This window comes from Pseudochaenichthys georgianus, chromosome 15, assembly GCF_902827115.2.
Source record: "Pseudochaenichthys georgianus chromosome 15, fPseGeo1.2, whole genome shotgun sequence".
NCBI classification, from domain to species: domain Eukaryota; kingdom Metazoa; phylum Chordata; class Actinopteri; order Perciformes; family Channichthyidae; genus Pseudochaenichthys; species Pseudochaenichthys georgianus.
Genome location: NC_047517.1, coordinates 33,061,626 through 33,086,623, shown reverse-complemented (window position 1 = coordinate 33,086,623; position 24,998 = coordinate 33,061,626). Strand labels below are relative to the sequence as shown.

At 39.5% G+C, this 24,998-nt stretch overlaps 1 protein-coding gene across 3 annotated transcripts in view; it reads right to left on the bottom strand.

The window, feature by feature from the left end:
* Positions 1–20,955, bottom strand: part of anapc1 (anaphase promoting complex subunit 1) — a 67,749-nt gene extending 46,794 nt beyond the window's left edge. For all 3 annotated transcript variants that reach the window (XM_034100909.1, XM_034100910.1, XM_034100911.2), the window contains exons 1-19: positions 20,783–20,955; positions 19,590–19,829; positions 16,413–16,577; positions 15,501–15,543; positions 15,277–15,374; positions 14,757–14,833; positions 14,538–14,611; positions 14,215–14,360; positions 13,976–14,133; positions 13,605–13,733; positions 13,037–13,255; positions 12,241–12,336; positions 11,966–12,056; positions 9,588–9,653; positions 8,508–8,645; positions 7,611–7,754; positions 5,051–5,111; positions 2,517–2,572; positions 144–275 (exon numbers count right to left, since the gene is read on the bottom strand). In XM_034100909.1, the coding sequence (XP_033956800.1) occupies positions 144–275; positions 2,517–2,572; positions 5,051–5,111; positions 7,611–7,754; positions 8,508–8,645; positions 9,588–9,653; positions 11,966–12,056; positions 12,241–12,336; positions 13,037–13,255; positions 13,605–13,733; positions 13,976–14,133; positions 14,215–14,360; positions 14,538–14,611; positions 14,757–14,833; positions 15,277–15,374; positions 15,501–15,543; positions 16,413–16,577; positions 19,590–19,805 (2,109 nt within the window). In that variant the 5' untranslated portion in view covers positions 19,806–19,829; positions 20,783–20,955. The remainder of the gene's footprint in view (positions 1–143; positions 276–2,516; positions 2,573–5,050; positions 5,112–7,610; positions 7,755–8,507; positions 8,646–9,587; positions 9,654–11,965; positions 12,057–12,240; positions 12,337–13,036; positions 13,256–13,604; positions 13,734–13,975; positions 14,134–14,214; positions 14,361–14,537; positions 14,612–14,756; positions 14,834–15,276; positions 15,375–15,500; positions 15,544–16,412; positions 16,578–19,589; positions 19,830–20,782) is intronic.
* Positions 20,956–24,998: the final 4,043 nt, after the last annotated feature.

The window sequence follows — 24,998 nt, the reverse complement described above, 5'->3', positions numbered from 1 at the left end:
GTAGATCGTCTCCATACAGGCACTGTTCTCTCTGAAATGTAATATTTGTTTGTATGTCATTTTACCTTGTGAAGAAAACAATAAAAGAAAGCTACAAAAATAAAAGAAGAAATGAATAGAAAACCCTTCTACAGCGGACTCACGTTTCGGGTCCACGCCAGGCGCTCAGTGTTGTAGCCCATCAGCGTCATGAAGCAGGTGACGAACAGGTTCCACTCTGCGTGAGCACTCGGACCCCCGGGCGCGTTGTAGATGTTATACCACTTCACCAAAACCTGAAAGAAAATACAGGAATTCAGAATCAGAATCAGAATCCCTGTATTAGTCCCACAGAGGGGAAATGCAGTGTTCCAGCAGAAAAGAGCCAAAGACAGCTCGAAGCTACCTAAGATCAGTGTTGGGTGTAACACGTTACAAAAGTAACGGAGTTACAGTAATGTATTAATTTTTTCTGTAACGAAGTAATGTAACGCATTACTAATGAAATGTGGGGAATATACTACCCGTTACAATGCTCAGTTACAACTAATTTTAACCCGAAATGAAATGGTGTTTTGCTTTGAAGAATTTACCAACATCGCGAGACATTCCAACACCAGAGAAACATTGTGGGGGTAGATTAGTAAGCCTGGTGTTTACCCTTCAGGCTCAACAAGATCCCTCCGCTTCGCGTCGGGTGCCCTGATCAGCCTGTCGGGTGTTCTTTTCCCCATAATGACCGCCTCGCTGCACATTATCCCGCTTATTACACGGCCATATACTAAACAAACTACAGAGCCCATTCTGTGTTCCTGTTATTGTTTACTTCCTGCCTGCCTTCTTCTGGTGATTTATCTGACGTCCAGCGCTCCGTCTTTTAACCTCTTTTCCTTTCTTTCCTTAGCAACCTTCATTATAGTCCTTGACACTGGTCTGTACTACTGTATTAACAACGTGTCACATGTTAAGAATTTACAATCAGAATCGAGTATTCAACTAAGTCGTGTAATAAAAGTTGTAAGTAGCCTTAATGGCCTACACCAGGGCTTCTCAAACTCCGGACTAAGGTCCGGATCCGGACCGGACTGCAAATCAATCCGGACCGAACCCTGTGTCCCATTATAAAAAATGTAAATTATAAAATAAAAATGTTCTGATTCTGATGTAAATTAATGTATATTTTCTTGTGTCTGACGTGTTGCGAGAATGAACGTGCATATATATATTTACTTGTGTGTGCGAGCGTGACAGGCATTGCAGACCGCAAGTTAACCGCAAGTTTACCTTGACTTTCTAATGCTTCTAATGCCTTGTTTGCCGAGGTTCAAGGCATTGACTACAGACAAACAGTGCCATTTCTCCCACTAGTTCAAGCCACCTGTATGTATGTATGGAATATGTATGTGTGTGTGTGTGTGTGTGTGTGTGTGTGTGTGTGTGTGTGTGTGTGTGTGTGTGTGTGTGTGTGTGTGTGTGTGTGTGTGTGTGTGTGTGTGTGTGTGTGTGTGTGTGTGTGTGTGTGTGGTGTGTGTGTGTGTGTGTGTGTGTGTGTGTGTGTGTGTGTGTGTGTGTGTGTGTGTGTGTGTGTGTGTGTGTGTGTGTGTGTGTGTGTGTGTGTGTGTGTGTGTGTACAGGGGCGCAAGGCAGGCAAGTGCTTGGACCAGAAGGGGGCCCCCAAAGAAGGTTTAATTTACTGCAACGACATGTCGGGAAACCCCCTCAAGGGGGCCCCATGCATAGAGCACCATAAGAAACTGCTTCTTAAATTTCACTTTCGTTTCTCCGCTGGGGGGGGGGCACTTTACTGGCATTGATCCGGACCAGTGACCTTGTAAACAATTCACAAGTGGACCTTTAATAAAAAAGTCTGAGTACCCCTGGCCTACACAGATGTTATGCTATACCACATTGCCCTTCACTGGATGTATAATGAGCTGCACTAAACTACATTTTAGCATTCAACATACCTAGCCATTCTTTTGCAGTTATGTTGGTGAAAGTAACTCAAAAGTAATATCAAAGTAGTGCAACTCATTACATTTCAGAGACAGTAATATTGTAATGTATCTTATTACTTAAAAACAGACAGTAATAAGTAATGTGTACTGTATTACATTTTGGAGGTAACTTGCCCAACACTGCCTAAGAAGCATGCATAAAAGAGTATTAAAGATACAAATGTATCAACTAAACCTACTTTAAATTAAATGAAATTGTATCCATTGTAACTATAATATTGCAGAAAAGTAAGATTTATTATATGTCATTTCAAATAATTAAATAACCATGCAATTTCCAACCAAAGTAATGATGCAGGCTCGGCATGACATTTGATGGCAGACAGATAATCTGATTACACTATCTTTGCTCTTAATGTTGAGTCTCTGCACACGGTAACATATTCCATGAGTAAATGTTTTCAGGCTTTATTGACCAATACATAATGTCATGCCAGCATTGTCTCCAATGTATTATCCTCGTGACCTAATGTGGTTCCTTCTCTCTGTGTTTTATCATAATTAATCAAATCCACCAACCTTCATGGCAGCTTCCTTGGGCAGGATGAAACGAATGGCCTGCAGGCATTTCCTCACTGAAATAAATCAGAGGGGGAAAGGGACAGAAAAGGAAAACATTGAGAAATAAAAGAGCAAGTTTGTTTTAAAAGTTTAAAACAAAGTCCAAAGTTATCATATTGTTATTTAAATAGAACGATAATGTAGTACCCTGTGGCCTGGGGGTCAAACACTTTTTTGGGGTACAACATGATTCATATGAAAGTCTGATAATTGAAAGTGTTTTAGTCGGAACTAAAGGTGAATGGTTCAAACCCCACTGCAGTCAGCATGTCGTTGTGTCCCTGAGACCCTTCACCCCAAATCGCTCCTGTGGGGATTGTCCACAGTATTGAGTATGTACGTCGCTTTGGATAAAAGCGTCTAACAAGTAACATGTAACGTAATACCTAGGATTCAGATCCTAAGAGTTTCCTATGCTCGTGTTTCTATATCTTCACATAATGTCTGCTATCTGTAATGATACTTCATGAATAAAAACACAACTTTCATGGCTATTTCTTCAGTCCAGTGACTCCAGTCTTAAAGTGGAAATCTAAAGTGTTAAAGTACTTTTCAACAAATCTGATTTTTCAAAACCAAGTTCTTTTATTTAACTTTTTTTCTTCTGATGATCCAATTGGCCTTTACTTCCTAACATCAGAAAACAAAAAAGGAAATGAAAAAAGAACCACCAATACAACAGTAATTAGTGTTACAGTGTCTCCTTACAACTCTGACCAATCAGATTCCTAATCATCGTCACCAGGCTTTATTAATTGGACTTCCAGAGTGGGAAAGGTCAGGGGAGAGGTGGATAAATGCCATTTCATTAGCGGGAGAAAGCCTTGCCTGTAAGATCGATGACTAAATGATGGAGAAAAAACGCAAAGACAGAGAGGTAGAAGCAGGAGGCAGATAGGATTATACGTACACACCTTAGTGATGATGAAGGCTTTAAATAAAAAGACAAGCTTTAATACAAGCTGGAGGAGATATAGAAGCTTGAAGGTCATGGTTCGAGCAGACATTAAGATCTGCCCAAGGAGCCATTAGCCAACTAAATCAAATAAAAGATACACTGATAGACCTTTGCATGAATTGAAAAAGAACAGTGTAAGTGTAATGCATATTCATTATTCCAAAGTACTTAGAGAGATTTTGTAAAGAAAATATAAAAGCAGATTGAAAAAGAGATGCAGAGGCAAGCCTTTCAGTAAGAATGTAACTGAATTGACATTTCTACCAGAGCAATTAACTCAAAATGTTACGCAAAAATAAAAAAATAAAAATCGTACACATTTGACTGGAAAATACTAAAGTTGTGTTTTAAATTAAATATGGAACACAAAATAAATAGAAAGCTATAATTTACTGAAATTAAATGATCCATTGGTTAATGAAGAGATTTAGATTGTGTTTGATGGGAATCGACAAATACCTTTTTAAGTACTTCAGAAGCCGTCGACAAAATCATGCTTTAAAACGGTTTAATATTGTTTACCATAACTTAAAAAAAATTATACTTTAATATACATGTTGTCTAAAGTCAGATTGAACTAAAGAGAAAAGTGTATATTTTATTGACCCGAGGATCGATACACTAATTAACTGAGGTTCTCACACGATGAATGTCCCATGTGAAAATGTATTTTAGGTTATCTATGCACATTAGGCTTCTACGCTAATTCCCCCAGTGGATAACTATTCTTAAAGGGTTCATTTTAACTTTGTTTAGTAAGGCAAAGCTCCAAAGGCAATTAAAACACATCCAAGTTCATGTAGTGAAGTGAATATTTCTATATATAGTACACTAAAAACTAACATGTGTGCCAAAAATAACGAGGAAGAAAAATAAATCAAAAGAAAGAAACAAGAAAAACATTTTTCATGGATTTAATTACTTAATCGTTATTTAATATTCATTGTGTGTGTGTGTGTGTGTGTGTGTGTGTGTGTGTGTGTGTGTGTGTGTGTGTGTGTGTGTGTGTGTGTGTGTGTGTGTGTGTGTGTGTGTGTGGTGTGTGTGTGTGTGTGTTGTGTGTGTGTGTGTGTGTGTGTGTGTGTGTGTGTGTGTGTGTGTGTGTGTGTGTGTGTGTGTGTGTGTGTGTGTCTTGTAATGGCATCCTCAACACATAAGTATTATACGTCACTGTGTAATAACGTACGGCAGCTCTCAAACCTAATTTCCAGGACCTAACTGCTCTGACTCAGCGCTCTGTCTGTCTGTCTGTCTGTCTGTCTGTCTGTCTGTCTGTCTGTCTGTGTGACTGGCTTCCCTTGTGGGGACAAATCATTAATTTTAGGGTGAAGACTTGGTTAGGTTTAGGATTAGGGTTAGGGTAAGGTTAAGGTTAAGGATAAGGGTTAGGCATGTGTTGGTTATGGTTAAGGTTAGGATAAGTCTCCAGGAAATGCATGTAAGTCAATGTAATGTCCCCTGAAGTGATGTATACATGGTGTGCGTGTGCGTGCGTGTGTGTGTGTGCGTGTGTGTGTGTGTGTGCGTGTCTCACCGAGCTCTGAGGTAGCGATCTCTGGGATGGAGATCCTCAGCATTGTGCCACTGCTTAGTTCCTAGAGAAAGAGTTTGTCAAAAAATTACATTTAAAAACGTTCAGTTAAATTGAATATGTACATTTTGCATAGTACTTTACATTCTACACGTTTACAAATGTACACTTGTCATAGCAGGAAAAGCACAGCGTTAACAATGACTCTGTTATTACCAAATAAGTCATTACAGTGAGACGGCGTGCACAAGGAATCAGACCATCATTACAAATGGACTAAATGGACTAACATGGACTGTAATGGTTGATATGCTTTATCCAGTCTTTACGACTCCTCAAAGCGCTGTACATACAAGTCATCATTCACCCATTCCATACCTAAACATATTCCTGTCGTGCTTCTTTAAATAAATCACCATAATTGTCCATGATCTAGAAAAACAAACTGAATAATATTTTTTGCAGTAAATGCGCATTATGTAAAAATTCCAAATGTTGACATTATCAAAGTAGAAGTTTTAAATTATTTTTGAATAGGTGTGCTATTGAGGAAACACACATTAGAAGATCTTGTTACTTTAACGTCACATTTTCTCCAGCACGGTTGTCCTGTCCTTTTCATCTCCGTTTAGAAAGAAACCCTGATGAGAGAATTAACCATCGACCTGACAGCATACTGAGAGCGGCGGGTGCTTAGGAAACTCCAGCGAGCTGCATTAACAAACATTAGCCTTCAGATTGACACATCAAGAGGTCAAAGGAGGAAATCAATTAACAGAAACAATATGTCAAAAACGCAGCAGCATGCAAAGGCTGTTCTGCACAGGGTGGTTTGTTTTGAAGTGAGTGTGAGAGAGACAGCGTTGTTGTTGTTGTTGTATTCTGTAAAGTCTGTGGGCTAAACAGGCTGTCTATACCAAGTCTGACAGGACTGAGCCAGGAGGCAGGAACACACACACATCAACAACTCTCATTCACAAATATCAATTGACCTGAACCTCACACGAAAGACTGACTAGAAATAAAGCCTCGAGGCACATGGCTGTTCTCTTTGAGTGAGCTTACAAGCATCTATTTGTATACAACCAACTTGTACAATTTACAGTGACAGAAGTTACCATTTAGAATGAACCATAGCTATAGAGTACGTCTGTTTTTATATTTTCTGCAGTATGTACCAAAACACCAGCTTCTCAGAGTCACACTACATTAGTCAAAGTCAAAGATGAATCTTGATTGGGCCGAATTTGACCCCGAGTCACCCAAAACAATTCTGATGGGTCTCCCCTGCCCGAACACCAAATTACACACTTTTTTTTTTAGAGACCTTCAGACTTGGCTAAAATTGTCAAAATCTGTTTTGTAGTGTTTAGATAGCTGTTGTGGAGGACATCATGAAGCCTTGTTCCATAAAAAAAAAACTAGAGCGTAGTTATTATATAATTTTAATTTGAAACGGGTCACGGGAAACACGAACACAACATACGGGCAGAGATGGGGTCGTTACTCAAAAAAAGTAATATATTACTTTACTTCGTTACTCTCTACATAACGTAACGTGTTTACTCGTTACTTTACTCGTAGGGCCGCCCCTCCCTACAGGCAGATCATGCAGACTGCGGAGGGTGCTTCATTTTGCGGAGGGAGCCTCATCTGAAGCTGGCTCCACTAGCACCACTCCCCGTCCCCCCGTCGACGCTCCCGACATAGAGGGCCTCATCATATAACTTTGCGTGTTTGCTGTTTACACGTTACTCGACATCCTCACTCTGGATTCGGAGGTCCTCCTTAGCTATTAGCTTCCCGTTAGCATGTTGTCTTTGCAGGTGCTTGTTGAGGTTTGACGTTGTGTTTGCAGCAGTGGATAAAAGCTTCTGGCCTGGACACAGTTTGTACCTCACCGTCACATTCCTGTCCTTTCTTCGGACGTTGGGTAAATATAAAACCTGCGGCGGAAATCCCTCTTGTCTGTCAAAGGGAGAACCTAGTCATTCTTTATGTTAGTAGGCTAACTGTAGTGTGTGATTACTCATTGTATAAAAGTAACGACGCGTGTCGGGCAATGTTACTAACTGTAGTGTGATTACTGAATTATAAAAGTAACGCTCTACATTACTCCGTTACCGACAAAAGTAATATTATTACACCCAACTCTGCATAAGAGTTAAGGGCAAATTTGATCTTGAACACTAAAACCTTGTACGGCTGCGCTCAGGCAGGCGCTTCTGTACCATGTCTTCCCGGACAAACAGACTCAAGTTCAGTTTTTTTCCCAGGGCCATATGTGCACTAAACGCTGCTAATATTTAAATTATATAAGCCTTCCGTGCAATACGAGGGGAATCGTGCAATTTAATTTATTATTTATTTATGTACATATTCCCTATCATGTCTATTTAAGTCCCATTTATTGTTTTTATTGTGTCTTGTTGTTTTTATATTGGTATGTTGTTGCGTGTTGGCACCTTGAGTTTATTGTAATTTCGTTGTACCTGTACAATGACAAAATTAAAGATCTATCTATCTATAATGGTGTCCAAATGAATTATATACACAAACTCACCAAAGTGACCCGGTTGCAGACGGGGTCCCGCAGCGCATGGATGTAGGGCGTGGTGTGTTGGAAATTGTAATCATCCAAAAATGAACCTTCGTGGTGTTTAATGTTTGGACCCCTCGGCTCAGACACTGGTGACGGCATGATGCCCTGAAAACAAATAGGTGAAGAAGAAGTAGAGAGAAAAAGGGAAACGGAAGGAAATAACAGAAGGAATAGATCATAAACAAAAAGGACATTGGTGTAGCGATACAGTTTGTACGGTATAATTTGTTTTGATATTATCTTTGAATATTTCAAGCAGAAAAATTGAATAATGATATAACAGGAAACCAAATCAGGCCACCATGCTGACTGTGACAGATTGCCTTGCTCTGTGGAAATTGTTTATGAGAAGGTACTAGATTGAATTGCAATTAAGTATGTTACCTATAAAAATGAAATATTACAAAAATAATCAAATAATTTAAGCGACCAAGGCTTAAACCTGAAATGAGTAATTGCTGTTTTTGCTGGTTTACTGCCTTGGCAGGGTGCTGCCCGGGTAAAACATTTCGGGGCACCCGAATTTTTTTGTATCCACTGGAGCAGAGAGAGGAGCTGTGGATTATTGTTATTGATATCGTACAGCAACAAAGTATACATTAAAAAGTACAGTGTTACACTGTACTGTATTACTTTTATTCAAACTGTATTCCCTTCTTATCATGTAGCCTACACTTCTTCCTTTCATTGATGCAGCGCCCCGCCAAGACAATGGTAGAGGAAACACTGCCTCTGTTTTTCAAATGTTTTATGTAAGTTAGTGTAAGGTATGGCATGTCTTGTAACTATGTTGTTTAAAATAATGAAAAATGAATAAACATATAGTTTAAAGATCACTTTGTTTACAAGACATAATACCTCATCCAGTCTTTGGAGGTGCCTGCTACCAGCGTTAGCCGGCGTGCTAACGTTCTCCATCGCTGAGCTGAAGTGAGACACGTGGTTGGTCAGGCTGAAGGTGGGCGACAGGAGGCCGGGGACGAACACCTTACTGACCTAAAGGACAGCAACACAGGAAGGTTATATATTTAATAATACGCATTCACTTCAATAAGCATAAATGTCCTTGAATTTTGTATCTAAAGTATGTTAAACCTGGTGTATTTAACTATTTAATAATAATAACAATAATTAGGGATGCTCCGATCGATCAGCCGCCGATCACATGGCGTAAAATCATAGACAGCATATACCACACATACCCGCTGTGACGGACTGGTGAGCGGCGCAAAACACACACTTCAAGTTAGACACACATTATCCACACACATTATCCAAAGTTAACGTAAACTTGAATAATGTACTTCATTTGAATGTAATAATTATGTTGGTTGTTTGTGGAAGCTCCAGTGAAGGAGCATTAACTGAGTTTTAAACATCACTTTAAATGGAAGATCCCCATAGGCCCCGCCCACTCGATCGGATCGGTATCGGACAATACTGATTCTGGCGATCGATCGGCCCCAAAATGTGCAATCGGAGCATCCCTAATTAATAATAATAAACTTTATTTGTATCAGAATCAGAATCCCTTTATTAGTCCCACAGAGGGGAAATGTACGTAGATACAGCAGAAAAAGAGCCACAGACAGCTTAATTTTACATATGTTACATGCATTCAAAAGTATTAAAGTTTAAAAAGAAACTTATGATATAATAAAAAATATATAGTACCTTTCATGCACAAAGCAGCCCAAAGTGCTTTACAGAAAACATAACATAAACAAAATAAAATAAATACAGAACAAGATAAAACATCGACAGCGATCCTAATGAAATTCCCTTGAATTAATGCTGACAAGAAATTAAAATTAAATTAAAACATGGACAATGATACTAGGGAGAATTGAACGTTAACCCAAATTAAAAGCCATATTAAAAAGACGTTTATTTTTCCTGTTAAACATGATGTGGTGTCTGTGTTTTGATATTTCTCACCCTGGTGATTCCTGTGTAGAGAACCAGACTGCCACAGGCCTCCAGCACCAGCATGGCATCGATATTCTGAGGAGCAAAGATTTTTTGTGTCAAAAATGTTCATTTAAGTCACTTGGGCTACTCAAAGACAAAGTTAAGATATTTAAATGCTTGTTTTGTCAGTCCAGATGTTCAATACCTAAAGATATTTAAAGGTCACCTATCATGCTATTTTTAGGCAATAGCATAGGTCTCAGATATATACAAATATATAAAAAACATGTCTATGAAGTGTTTTGCTCAAAATACCAAACAGATCACTCATTCTAGCCATGCCTCATATCCCTCTATTTCACTTCCTGTTTCAAAAGTGCTGATTTTGGGTATAAAGCTTAAAAAAAAAAAAGAAGAAAAAAAAGGAGGGGTCTGAGCTCATGCGGGACCCGGCAGCTACTGTCTAAACTAAATGCTGCCGTGATGAAACGCCATATCATGGATTATCAAGGATTCTCTCTGAAACAGTCTGGAGCTCAAAGGCTTTCTCTCTTGCCGGTTATACCACAAGGTGAGTTCCTTTTTACTTCCTGCTTCTTCACACACATGCTCTCCAGCACAGGTTAGCTCTGAGTGTTAGCGATGTAAACACAGACCATATTACGTCCAAAACATTCGGGCATTGTTTCCGATAGCAACTTTCTGATTGGGCCGTGGGTCCACATTTCCGATATTACGTCATATCGGACGTAAATCTGGATCAGCTCCGTCGTAGCCCCGTTTTTAGAGATTTGGGTACGGAGAAAAAGAGAGAGGGTTTTATTTTCTGACGCTGCGTGAGTTCCCTGACACACCGGGGACACATATTATGTATAAAAGACATCAAAAAGTGCATTTTGCATGATAGGTCCCCTTTAAGTTGACTTTCCTTAAAGAGTAAGCAGTAAATAATCACACAGAGAAGCTAGAATCAATCAACCTTTTACATTCACTTTTAAAGAAACACTTATATCATATTACTTAAATCAGTAATATGATCAACCAATAATAGAAAATGTCAACACATACCACCATATTCATAACAAATGTTTAGCTTTTTCTCAACTGAGAGTTCACTCACTCACTGTTGTGTTTTTAATGCTGCCCTTCACATTGTTACAGTAGCTTATAAAATACTTGATTAGTTATTCAGGAGATTAGTTTCAATGTGCTGTCTAAAATGTGATTATCTGTCAAGGTTAAAAAACGTTGTGGAGTTAATCTTCTCAGAATTATCGTTTGCCTGTTGCACGTCTTAATTTAGACATAATGAGACCTAGTATTCATGTTTTGTATTCTTTCCAGTTTATGATCAATACTCTATTTGCAGCACAATACTACCTCAGAAGTAATTATCTAATTAACTTTAAATAAAACTAATGTGCTACAAATAATTTCCAGATAAACTAAAACTGCTCAAATTAATAAAATAAAACCCTCTCTTTTCCTCCGTTCCCAAATCTCTAAAAACGGGGCTACAACGGAGCTGATCCACATTTTCGGCCGATATGACGTAATATCGGAAATGTGGACCCACGACCCATCAGAAAGTTGCTATCAGAAACAATACCCGACTGTTTTGGACGTAATATGGTCGGTGCATGTTTACATTAGCATCGCTAACACTCGAGCTAACCTGTACTGGAGAGCATGTGTGTGAAGAAGCAGGAAATACAAAGGAACTCATCTTGTGGTATAACCGGCAAGAGAGAAAGCCTTTGAGCTCCAAACTGTTTCAGAGAGAATCCTTGGTAATCCATGATATGGCGTTTCATCACGGCAGTATTTAGTTTAGACAGTAGCTGCCGGGTCTCGCCTGAGCTCAGACCCCTCCTTTTTTTTATATCAATTTAAAATCAGCACTTTTGAAACAGGAAGTGAAATGGAGGGATATGAGGCATGGCTAGAATTGGTGATCTGTTTAGTATTTTGAGCAATACACTTCATAGACATGTTTTTTATATATTTGTAATATATCTGAGACCTATGCTATTGCCTAAAAATAGCATGATAGGTGACCTTTAAAGTGTTGCAATGGACTACATTACGAGCTATGTTTTATCCAATCCAATTTAATGCTTACACTAATTATAGTAAAATAAAGACAGCCTAATACTGAATATTACAGCAGAATAGTTTAACTGGACTGCATTTGATTATACATGAGTACCTAATAAAGTGTACACAATGGGTACAATCACATACTTGACATCTGTCTTTACTGGGCATTGTATTATTTATTTGGGAAAAAAATACTTACTTACTGAATTGACCGGTTTTTGTATGGGTATTGCTTTGAGAAAGTATTGCCACTTACATTTTCCTATTCTCTGTAAATATTGTGAAGCTCAGATATTGTACTGTACCTGCAGAGGCTCTGCGTCTTTGGCAGGGATCGTCGTGACAGATGTGAAGATCAGCTGAGACGAATTGTTGCTTTCAAAAAACTTCACACATCTGTGAAAAGAATGAAGAAGAGAATAATGTGGAGGGATGGCATTCAGGATATCCACTAGATTTAAATGTATTTGCCTGACGTTCTACATAAGAGATCGATATTTATTACTTTTACTGTCATAGTTCCAAAGATTGAGATCCTTTGAGACTTTTCTGTGTGCGTGCGTGCGTGCGTGTGTGTTACCTGAGCTGCTGGTGAGACTCCACCAGGAAACAGAGGTAGTGGTTCTCACAGAGGTCAGAGGTCAGAAATACTTTAGATGCCTGGCTGCTCATCTCCCTGCAAACACAAACAAAGAAGATATGTGTGAAACAAGATCAGCAACAAAAAACAGTTAAACAAACAATATCAAATAAATATATCCCTGCTGTGAGGAGCTTCCTTCTGATAAGTGATTAAGAATTTCTATCTGAACAACTTTGATGGTAAAAATGCTAAAGGACTCTTCAAGATATGATGCTCTTTTTTTCACCGTCATTTATATGTCAACAAAAATCCCAGCAACGATTTTGGACATCTTATTTAGAGTGGGAACAAGGGTTAATTGTGTTAAAATAATTCACTTAACCTGAGTGCTACCAAATCAAGAATACAAGGAGTACCCAATTAAAGCTGAACTGAAATAACTGTAAAAAGAAATCCATTATAATCTTATCTTTCTTCAAAAAAATGATATATCTGACGAAGAACAACAAGGGAACACATCTGTTTTTCTGATGAGGATGCCGTATATGATAGATGGTAAACATTTTCTGGTGTTAACTTGTAAGTCCTAAAAGCTATGTGCCTTAATAAACATATATACCTCAAATTTGTGTTGCTAAAATAACTAAGAGTAGCCTGGTCCTGAACTTGCATGAATAAAAGCCATCACTTAGAAGAACATTATCATAAATCTCTTCATAACTGTCATTAAATTGAACATGTGTCTGCACAGACATGTCATCAGTTTCCATGAGGGTTCGGTCCTGGTCATTACCTGTAACAACCAGCTGTGACGGTCTCGCTCCACAGCTGCTCGATGCACAGGTCGGGCAAGATGGGCTCCATCTCCGGCACCAGCAGCGTCTCGTTGACCGTGCTGTTGGCAGAGGGCAGCAGGCCGTGGTGCCCCCTAGGGGACTGGCTGTGGAAGGACGTGTTGAAACGAGCCGCACCAGAAAAGGATGGAGTCGCCATGCCTGGAGGATGGGCCCGGCTGCCATGAAAGGATGAAGAAGGAGAAAAAGGACATTATCTTGACAACTAGTGGTGTTGAGGAGCATATTGTTTCCTGTATCCTGTTATGTACAATCAGAACATGCACAAGATTGGCGTTGAAGCAAATTTGTATAGTCTAAAGAAAAAAATGCATCCTTTTAAGATTTGTCTGATGCATATAATGGCATTTAAAAACAATACTCCTATGTCCATACTGACTTACACATTTTGATCTCCTAACAGTTGTGCTAATAAAGCTTGTTTAGCTTTTACATTCAATGTTCTTAAGGCAATTTTTGAATCAGGCCCTTAAGTCTTGTTACGAGCTTCCCCAAAGTCCAACTCACCTGAGGGCAGCCATGTTGGATATACTCGGGGAGTGAACCCGGGGGTGTATCCCTGGTGAAGACGTCAAGATTCTGCTCGGGTGGCTGTGCAGAGCGCTGTAGTGGAGAGGAGAGGTGGCAATGGCACAACTAAGAGCAGAAAATGAAGGATGGGATCAGAGATGGTCTTAGTTGTTGTGCTTATTCTTCATGTGTGTACGTCCCTGTGTGCATTTGAATTAAACCGCTGATTGACATTACTGCTAACTTTGCCATGTTTTGTTTTTAAAAACAGACATTGTCTCTGTGAAACATTCCTAACATGAAAGTTAAATATAAAATAAATAAATAGACATAACAAGGCCAGACGCCTCACATATTAAAGCGTATACCTTGTATACTTTTCTGGGCCGAGCCCGGTCCCCCCACTGCCTCCGGGGGAGTCCAGGCGTGAGATATTACGGAGGTGAGAGGTCAGTAAGCCCGGTGCCTTCAGACACAAAGGAGTGCCAACCGGATCTGCTGTACACCGCAGGACTGAAAATCGCTCCTGATAGAGGTGAGAGGCTCAAGGTTAGACACAGGTAGACTCACTGTGGGATTTTGCAGGTGTGTCTGTGTGATCACTCACATCCTGTGTGACTTTGCGCAGGGCCCAGACAGAGTGTATTCCCTGTACAGTGTCATAGGAGACAACTATAGAGGGCTGGCAGCAGCTGAACACTATCTTCATGCTGGCATCCGATGCATACTGCACACGGGAGCTTTCAAACAGACCTGAAACAAAACGTATTTCAACTTGAAGAATAGAAAACTTCTGACACAGACATTGAAGAGCCTCATGCATGAAAGGGAAACGCCGGACAATGTGCAGACCTGATAGTGATTATATGCGAAACAGATTAAGAGAAAGAGAAAGCGAGAGCGGGAGAGGAATGTGTGTTTTTGTCATACCTGCAGGTTTACACACTATTGGTGCAATCTCGTCGAGAGGATGCAGCATGCTGAAGACTGTGGGGAGAGATTCCCTGCAGAGAGAAAACGGGCTCAGTTATTCTGTTACCCTTCAAACCAAGGAGAATGTCTTAATGTAAACAAATCTGTTCAGGTTTTTGAGATTTGTCTGTGTGACACGGATGTGTGTCTACGTGTGTCAGAGTGTATGGTGTGTACCCGGGGAGTTGTGAGTCTGTCGCTGAGTTTTTTCGTTCTAACAAAAGTCCAAACTTTGTCGCCCAGACATTTGACACCTGGAGGAGAAAGGAGGGGATAGTCAGGGAAGAAATGTGTGCAAACAATTGTAATGTTTAAGTAATAAAGACAACATTAAGCTTTATTTTTACGTACAGAAAAAACTAATAAAAAAAAAAACGAAGGAAACATGATTTCCTTCGAGAAGGCCACAAACACTATTTCTGCAACTAACTGGTAAAAATACATCCATGAATCAAATGATATCTTGTTGCTGTGCAACAGACTATTGAGACCGGAACAAACTCATACTCACAGAGACATAACCATTAAACACACATGCGCACACTCACACTCACACAAACACATGTTGAATTATCACAACATATTTGCAAGTGGACAAACACACACTCAATTCTATTCAGCATGTATACAAACACAAGCAGGGATGACACACACACGTCTTTAAAGAATGTATAACAAACATTTCTCTCCAACTCACCTGGAAAGGTAGTGGTGAGATGAAATCCTTCCCCGTTATGGTGTGCACGTTGACACAGCTACTCTGGACGATACAGACCGTCTGCTCCACTTCCTCTTCTGCAAAACAACATCAGGATGGTGCATCTTATTTATTCAATTCAAATGAACTGCGATTGAATTTAACAGATACATTAAAACAACTATTCTCTTTTGAACAACGAAAGCTTTTTAATGATTAATTACCATCTTTCTTGTTGTGAGGAACAGCAAATGTACACCATAAGGCCTGTAGAGAGAATACAAACTAGTTTCAATATTTTGCTAACATATATATATATATATATGCATTAGGGCTGTCCCGAATACCATTCTTCGGGCTCCGCGTAGTATTCAGCAGCGAACCGCTTCAACACCTGTATTTCGGTTTATTCGCGGCATTCATTTTGATATTCTACAGTAGCCTATTGTTGTTTTATAGTTATTTGTTAATGCATATGATACAACCCAATTTGTGTTCTTTGAAATTGAAAACGATATTGCATTGAGTTTGTTACTTTCGTTGCAGTTGTATATGTCTTAAGTGTAATTTGGCTTGGCTTCCTATTTTGTATGGACATGCTTTTATTTTGAAGGAGAGTTAGAGCTGTTGACAGGAAGTTGTTGTTGCTATGGAAACAACGTGATGGAGATTAACGGAGAAAAGTAATATCTACATATAAAGACGGAAAAAGTCAACGATAAAGTTTATGGTTAAGTGTTAGCACCCCCCGAAGAGACACAAGCTCTTACGAAGATATTGGAGATTTTAATCAAATCTATTTGTCAGCCGCAGTGCAGCACAAATAACGAAATTGAAACCCGAATAGTAGATATTCGAGTACAGCCCTAATATGCATGTATACAAAAAGCCACAATTCTTTCAATCTCATTCACACACTTTTACTTCTCATTGTATGTATCTTGTTTTACCTGAATGAAATGTAACCAGCATCTTAATTGCCATCAGCATTTTCCAGTGAGTCACAAAAGCTGTTAATGGAATCGGTCAAAAGGACAACTTTCCCGACAGAAATAAACAGTTTCTTGGATCTACTTATAAGTAAGATAAGGGTATCGCTTTGAATACTATCTAAAAACCAGCTTTCAGTAACCAACCTGCTGCACCGGGCTGTCCACAGTGAAGGCCTTATAGACGTTGGAGGCTTGTGTCCGGCTGCCCTGGCTCCAGACGACCACAGTTCCTGCTGTGTAGAGCTCCTCTTCAAACTCCACATCTTCCTCCCTGATTCCCTTGCAGCCCTTCCTAAGCTGCCAGCATTCCTGCCAATAACATATATTTATTACATCTACATGACAAGGATGGAATGAAAAACAAATAAAGTTATATATAATATTGTTGGGAGAATACTGAATGTACTCTTCCAATATCAGAGTAGCACATGATAACAAATGGTGGAGATGGACATATGACAAGCGAATCATTTCTGACGTGGGTCTAATCTGAACTAAACATTGTATACTTCTTTGAACCGGTATTCCTCCATCTTGTGACTGTGTAACTCTCTTGTATATTCATTCAATCTTTATTTCAGACTCAAGGTCCATATCACATACAAAATGACAAGATACACATCAATAAATAAGATTAAAAAGCTAAACACAAAACAAACAGTTAAAAAACATAAAATCAGTCCAATTACAGCTAGCCACTCTGTTTCGGCTATTGCGCCAATGTCTCCAAATCATGGAAGAGAACCGAGTAGAACTCTTCACAGGGTTAATTCAAATCGAGATAACATGATTGTCCGAGTCTTCTAGGCGGCACATTAATTTGTACATTAACTTTCTTAAAAGGGCTTGACAGGTTAACAAACAGCTGGCTGGCACTGTGCCATCTTGGTACCCTCAGCAGCAACCGTAAAGCATCATTGTATGCAACTTTTAGTTTTTGCATGCTTCTAGCCTTGTAGTTACTCCACAGGTGAGCCGTGTAGTTACTCCACAGGTGAACCTTGTAGTTACTCCACAGGTGAGCCGTGTAGTTACTCCACAGGTGAGCCGTGTAGTTACTCCACAGGTGAACCGTGTAGTTACTCCACAGGTGAGCCGTGTAGTTACTCCACAGGTGAGCCTTGTAGTTACTCCACAGGTGAACCGTGGCGTGTACAATGGTGTACAGAAAGCTTTAAAAAGTGATACCTTATAGCATGTTTGACGGTCAGTGAGGCCTGCATCTGTATTATCCCCAAATATGTACGTTTGATTTGTGATTTTACTGTTAACTACAGAAGGCTTACAGAGAATATTGTATTATCTATGACTGTAAACATGTGAAAAGCTGAATAAAAAGAGAATTTCAAAAAAAAAGTGATACCTTGACATCTACAGAGCACTTGTGAAATGTCCGCATTAATATGTGTGCCTGCCTGGGCATACAGTTTGCAGCGTTGTCTTTGGATGTCTTTGTCATCTGTGAGATCATCAGAAATATAATGACCAAGGTACTTCATCTCACTGCACACAAGAAGAATGTTGCTACTGAGAATAAAATTAGGAAATACAGCCTTTTTATCCTCTTTACTTCGCACAATCATGATGCTACTCTTCTTGGCGTTATACTTAATATTAAAATCAATCAAGTCCTCAGAAGCTGTTGTAAGCCAGCAATGCACGGGGAGAAGATGATTAAATCATCTGCGTACATAAGGTGGTTGACAACAGTAGCACCGATGACACAGCCAGTTTTACACAAGTTCACTTTCCTAGACAGATCATCCATGTACAGATTAAACAACAAAGGAGATCAAATCCCACCTTGCTTGACCCCATTACCAACATACAAATGTTCAGACACAGTATTGCCCCACCTCACCTGCATAGTCTGATGTGCATACCAGAAGGCTAAGATCCTTATTATGTACTCGGGTTCCCCTCTCTGGCACATTTTGTCAAATAATTTGAAATGATTCAGTCGATCAAATGCCTTGGAAGCATCAATAAAACACAGAGACATGGTGGAATTATGGCTTCTATATTTTGCTGTAATGTCTTTTAAAGCAAATATACACATATCTGTGCCGTGTTTTCTTTTAAAACCAAACTGGTTGTCAGCTGTGGTAATATACCTTTCCAGCCTATCCAACAGAATTTTCTCCAACACTTTGGAGAGAATGCTAGCTAAAGCAATGGGTCTGTAATTATCAATGCCATTAATCTTCCCAGCTTTATCCTTGATGGCACAAGTAGCACAGATAACATGGAATCTGGTAAGACACCATGATTAAGGAAACCAGTAAGACACAGAGCAAGAAGAGGAGCAAGCTTAAGACTGGCATGTTTTAAGTGTTCAGCTGAGATGAGATCCGGGCCACAAGCTTTGTTATTTTCTAGATTCATTATAGTGTTGAAGACTTCCTCTGATCTAACTGTAACATTTTCAGTGGAGTCAACCTTTTCAACCACAGATGCATCATTACATTACATTACATTACATGTCACTTGTTAGACGCTTTTATCCAAAGCGACTTACATACTCAATACTGTGGACAATCCCCACAGGAGCAATTTGGGGTGAAGTGTCTTGCCCAGGGACACAACGACATGCTGACTGCAGCGGGGTTTGAACCTGTGACCCCCTGATCCGAACGCCTACGGACAACCCACTACGCCACAGGCCCCATCACTCTTCTTAACACAGTTGAACAACTCATAATAGTGTTGTCGCCACAGTTCTGCGATGCTGCCTGTCCCACACACTCCTTCAATGGAAGACGGTAAGGGAGTCTTACAGCCGTTTATGACTTTGACCTCTTTCCAGAAATCATAGCAACTATTGTTGCGCAGCTTTCTGGCAAGTGAGTCAGCCCTCATTGTGTCCTCGTGTTTTTTAATGAAGCAGACACTCACAGCATACTTATATTTGGCATTAGTGGCCTGTTTATGTACAAACAAAGACCCCTGTTTCGGCCTACCTGATTCTGCCCACAATTTAAAAGCATCTCTAGCAGCAGTGTGTAGCTCAGTCACATGTTCATTCCATCCAGGTTTTATACTATGGTCCTTTTTCTTACTGTTGTAAAAACCCTTACTTGAGGAATTTAACACATCAATAATAACATCATATGTAAAACATAGAGCTCTAGTATATAAGCATCTGAAGGACACTGTTTAGGAACTAGTTGTACCAAATGCTCTGTATGTGATGACTACTTCCATTATTGAGAGGATTAATAAATACATGTATCCTGTTATTGAAGCTCAATCCGGTGACTAGTGATATTTTCTAACAAATATATACATTTATATGTAAAGAACAATTCCATGCAGTCTCACCCTCTCTCTCTCCTGCAGACTGACTTCCTGCAGCGACCCGACCAGGCCGGCGGCGCCATCTGACGACCAGAGCTCGGAGGCAGGCTGGAGCTCTCTGAGCTGCAGATTGAAGGCGTTTGGATGGTTCCTGCAGTGCTCGCGGCCGAACGGGACAAACGACTGCAATTCCCCTGCTGCGATCATCGTGGCTGTCTCTTCATACACGACTTCCGACATGAGTTCCAGATATCAGCATTATTTCTGGAAAGAATGGATGGAAAGGTAAAAGGAAAATGTTTTACAAATAAGCACCAAGAGAGTTTAGAGGAAATATGGAGTCCTTCTTTTGCAAAGTCATACCTATACCCAGTGTTATAAAAAGTATTACAAGTGGCAAAACTGTACTGACTTATTATAATGCTATTCTTCAAAAGGTATAATAATAATAATAGACAGACTAGTAAATGATATGAGTGAGTGACAGCTTGATTTTCATTTAGCTAGAAAATCAGATAACTTGAAAGTAAAATAAAACAAAACATGTCCCAACAAAAATAGCTATGAATTCAGAAAATAAAAAGGCAAAAGGCAAACTTAGGCAACTGTTATGGTGCCAATGTTTCTGATTGTAATTGAAGTGGTTATGGTGTTTCCAGTCAGTATAAACAAATGCATTTTATTTTAAGAATTAATAACTAAGAATTAATATATTCATCACGCCAACTTTATCATAATAGGCAGATTCAACTATTGGCTTTTTGTGTTGTTTAATTACGTTAGCTGTGGCTTTAATTCTTCATTGCCATATCAGTACATAAACTAAGATGAAACAGTAAGCTTTATGTAAAGTGAGTCAATACATTTAATTATATTGTAAGTAGACAGTAACGGTACAAAAAGACTTACAAATGCTTAATAACTACTTTCAATATGATTTATCCTGTTCTATTGATTTTGAAAGGCGCTACATTGTCGTAGCTAGCTGTAGGTTCTTAAACCAATATAAACAACAACATAAAACACAGTACTTGACAGCCCACTTGCAGTACGTTATGTCAAAAAACGTGTTGACAGCTGTGAGTAAGAAGCTAGCTCCGAAGTACTCTCCGGCATTAGCATGCTAATGCTAAACCCCCATAGAGTGCCATTGTTTTTCTATATTAGCACGCTAGCTAACATTAGCTTCAGCTAGCATAGAGTTTTAGCTGCTTTACCTGATAGTACGGAATAGTCTGGCTCTTGTCGTGGAGTCCTTTATGTTTCCTGTGTTTAAGTATTGCGTCAGCACAACGTCGTGAACGGTGTCAACATAAAAAAAACATGAATCAGGTGCCAAACTCTGGATTTGGCTACCGCAGGTTTTCAAATGAGCGCGGACATCTTTGCTGTCCCAACATCCCCTTCCTCCACGAGTCAGCCTATCAGCAGTGAGGAAGAGGGCAGGGGCGCAGCTGATTGGCTGATTTCCTCAGTGCAGTTTCATCTCTTTCCTACCTTATCCTCTCCTTCCAGGGCTGAGGGATGAGGACCTTTATAAATCCATGATGAGGAATTAATTAGATAATAAGAGGTAGCTACATTAAGGAAAATGTTTATCGTTTCACAAATCTTTTTTTTTTCATGTGCAATATCATATCCTTTGCAATATTGTATATCATATGGTTGGGATTTTGTGACTGTTAAATTAACCTATACATTGTTATTTGTTGTTGCATTGCCCATTTGCTGCTGCAACAAAGTATCCTTCCCAGTTGTGGGACTCATAAATGAATATATTTTATTACTTAGGACACGTTCTTAAAAAAATCTTCCTTTTTGCAGAAGAATTAAGTAACACCTTGTAGTCCAATTTCTATTAGATGAGATAAGATAAGGTAATAAGATGACTTTTCGTGTTAATCTATTAGTAATTATCAGAATAAATCACATATTTTAAATGACATTAGAATATATTACACTGAGTAAATGATGTCAAATGATGTGACCCCAGACTCTTATAAGACAATACACATTTCAAACAGTGGATTTACTGGATTTTCAGACTTGATAACATGCTTAAATGTGAAGGATGAATGTTTCATAGAGGATCCTGCCATCTCAATTAAGAATAAATAGGTTGATATTTATATGAGAAAGTGGTGAGTAATTACCAGCAACAGTTTAAAGTCACCCTAAGATTATGGATTGTATTTGCATTTTACCTATTTATTCATTTATTTGCATTGTATTTGTATAATTAGCCTCTTAAACCCCACGGACCCGCCGAAGGGGCCGAAATCACAACATCTGCAAGCAAAAGTGTCTGAGGGCTTAAACTATTAATGTTTTATGTCCATGTAACGGGAAGAAACTCAGCTAACTGATCTTTTTTTTTTTTTTTTTTTTTTACCCACAATGCTAACTGAAAGCCTCTGAATTAGCAACGAGCAAAAAATGCTAACAGATTACTGCACTACAGGGCCGCCTTAATGCACGGGCTGACCTGGGCTGAAGCCCAGGGGCCTACGGAGATCAGGGGCCTATCATGAGCCAATTAAAAAAAATATATATATATTTATTTCAGATGTTTAAAAAAATTAATTAAATAAACAAAGTGTTGGCTTTCAGAATATGAAACTTTTATTTCCAAAATCACACGATAAATACATTTTTGAAGCTTGTAAAGGGAAGAAGACAGCTCTCCCTCGCCACTCTGCTGTTCTGCTGTTCCCCTCCCTCCGCTGAAATTATGAATGTAGGCGTATAGTAATCATAGATAACACAGCAGGGTCCGTTACAGTTTGTTTTCATCTGGTTTCAAATAAACAAAGTCTTGGATTTCAGAATATTAAACTTGTTTCGGCAAATTCAGATGATAAATACAGCTTTGAAGCTTGTAACGGCATAATTACAACCGGAGAACGGAGTAACAGCAGGCATAACAACAGCCGGTGTTTCTCGTGACGTGTTTTCCCCGGGAAAGAAAACACAATACACACACACACACGCACAAATACACAAACACACACACTCGTGAGCTTCCCCCAGACCAGTAATCCAAACGAAAATATCTTCCCTCTGTAGTATTTTGATCATTTGCTCCGCTAATCAATCAGACCAATGGATTCCAGAGATTTCTCTCAAACATGATGACTCCGAAACAGTCAGTGGGCACCACTTGACAGCCAATCAGAATGAGAATATGTTTCACATGTGACTTATTCAAATTGCGAGTGATTGAGTGACAGATGAAGGTTGTTTAGGAGAAAATGTCGGAGAAGAGAAAGTTTGAGAGTGACGCTCGGAAAAGGAAATTGTTGAGGGAAAAGGAGTTTCGAGACAAGCAGCTATTACAAAACATGCCGAAGCTTACAGGTTATTTTAAACCTGTAGGCCAGGATGAAGAGGAAGGACAGATGAGTTCTATACCGAGCGGCAGCGGTGCCGGCCACAGCGCCTCGGAACCAAGTAGGCCGTCTGGTTCTGATAGCGATGGAGTAGCGGGAGAGGAAAAACAGACAGGAGGGACATTATCTGTTGGAGGAGATGGAGAGGACGATGAGGACTTGCTATGTGAGGGAGCCAACGGCAACCGGACAAATACATGAGGGAGGCCCGATACGTCACTCGTCTGGAGGAGAGGACCAGGCGCGCGTAGAGCAGAGTGGAGAAGTGCGATCACAGAGCCTGCCGAGGAAATGACTTTGATTTGTTGTTTAAATAGGGGGCCTGCCATCAGCCCCAGGGCCTGATGGCAGGTTAAGGCGGGCTTGCTCATAAAACCCTTATTATTTATCTTTTCTGCACATCCACCCATCGATTCGCATCGTGAGATGACATAGAATTGATGGGTACAGACATTATCACTATATGATAAGCACTCGTGACGTTATAAACAAAAACAGACATCAAAACATGTAGCGCTAGGTAGCTAAAAACGCTAACATGGCCTACCTTGGTCGTTGTCTGGTCAAAACTGGTCTTCAATGGCATTACAACGATAAAAACGCTGCTGAAGTTAATCCATAGGTCAATCCAATGTGTCTGTGTCCCTTTGAATGATTTCTGATAATCCATAAGCAATAAAAACCTGCTTTTCCGTTTCCAGATGTCAGAGCGAGAGATAGCTTCACTCTCATGCAAAACTACATGCGCAAAGCCCCCACCTTTTTGTGTTAACCTTGGTGTCTATGTGAAAAAAAACCTTCGATGCCATTGGCTCTAGCGGTTATAAAGAGATTTCATTCGTCAAAATCGACCAAGGGGGGCCAGAGATATGGAAAATCCACCCAAATGACCCCAGAAGTGTTTTTCTTTTGCTAAATCTCTCTAAAAAGGTCAAATTTCACTTGTTTTGCATCAATCTTGATACAGGTTACATGTTGTACTTTGGAAACCTAAAGCTTTTAGTCTACTAACCAAGGGTGGTTTTCACTATAAGTAAAAAAGAGTTTTTGGACGGACACTATAATTTACAGTTGTTTACTATGTTCAATCTGAATTTTCTTTAAAATATATATTATCTATATTGATTCTGACTTTTCTAAATCCAACTCACAGGTTTATCATTACTTTGAGAAAAAAGATTATTAATTTTCCCCTTTTAGAAGTGTAGTCATGGTCATTTGTTCTAGAAATGTCATTTTCTAGCCTGAGACCTGAAAAACAGGCTTGGGGTATAACAGGTTAGTAGTTATAATTCAACCCACTCTCTTCAGTCTGCGTACAAATGACACGACTTTACACTTTGGAAAATGCATGCAATAGATACGCTAAAGTCCGATTTTGCGTGCCTATCATACGCCAACTATTCCCATTGAGCATTTTCCAATGTGTAAAGTCGTGTCATTTGTACGCAGACTGAAGAGAGTGGGTTGTTATAATTAGTTAGTTGCATGAAAAAAATACACAATGCTTTTTTGGTATTATTGTGAGCACAGTTGTTAATTAGAAGAAATAGCTATATCATATTTCTTTGATTAAATATTTAACCTATGCAGCAATATTCTTTAAAATGTCATCAGGTTATTTCTACTCTACAAAAACACAAAGTAAAATGCAATGCTATCTGGCCCTAAAAAGACAGTACACTGTGGCAGCCTACCTGACCACAGTGACTGATGTTAAACACAGGAAGTTGTTGACAAAGTACAGACTGAGTGCTCACAGCCTGGCCATAGAAACAGGCAGGTACAAGAAAACATGGCTGCCAAAAGAGGAGCGATCATGCCAACAGTGTGGAGGAACTGCTGTGGAGACAGAGCAGCACTTCCTCACACAATGCCCAACTTTTGAACCGATACAGAAACAATTCTTCCCAAAACTCAACCATAAGCATCCTCAAATATTTAAAAAAAAAACAAAAAAGACTTCTCGGGGAATATAAAGAGAGCTGCATTGTTGCAGGACAGTTTGTCTCTGCCTGCCACAGTCTGAGGGAACCGGAATGAA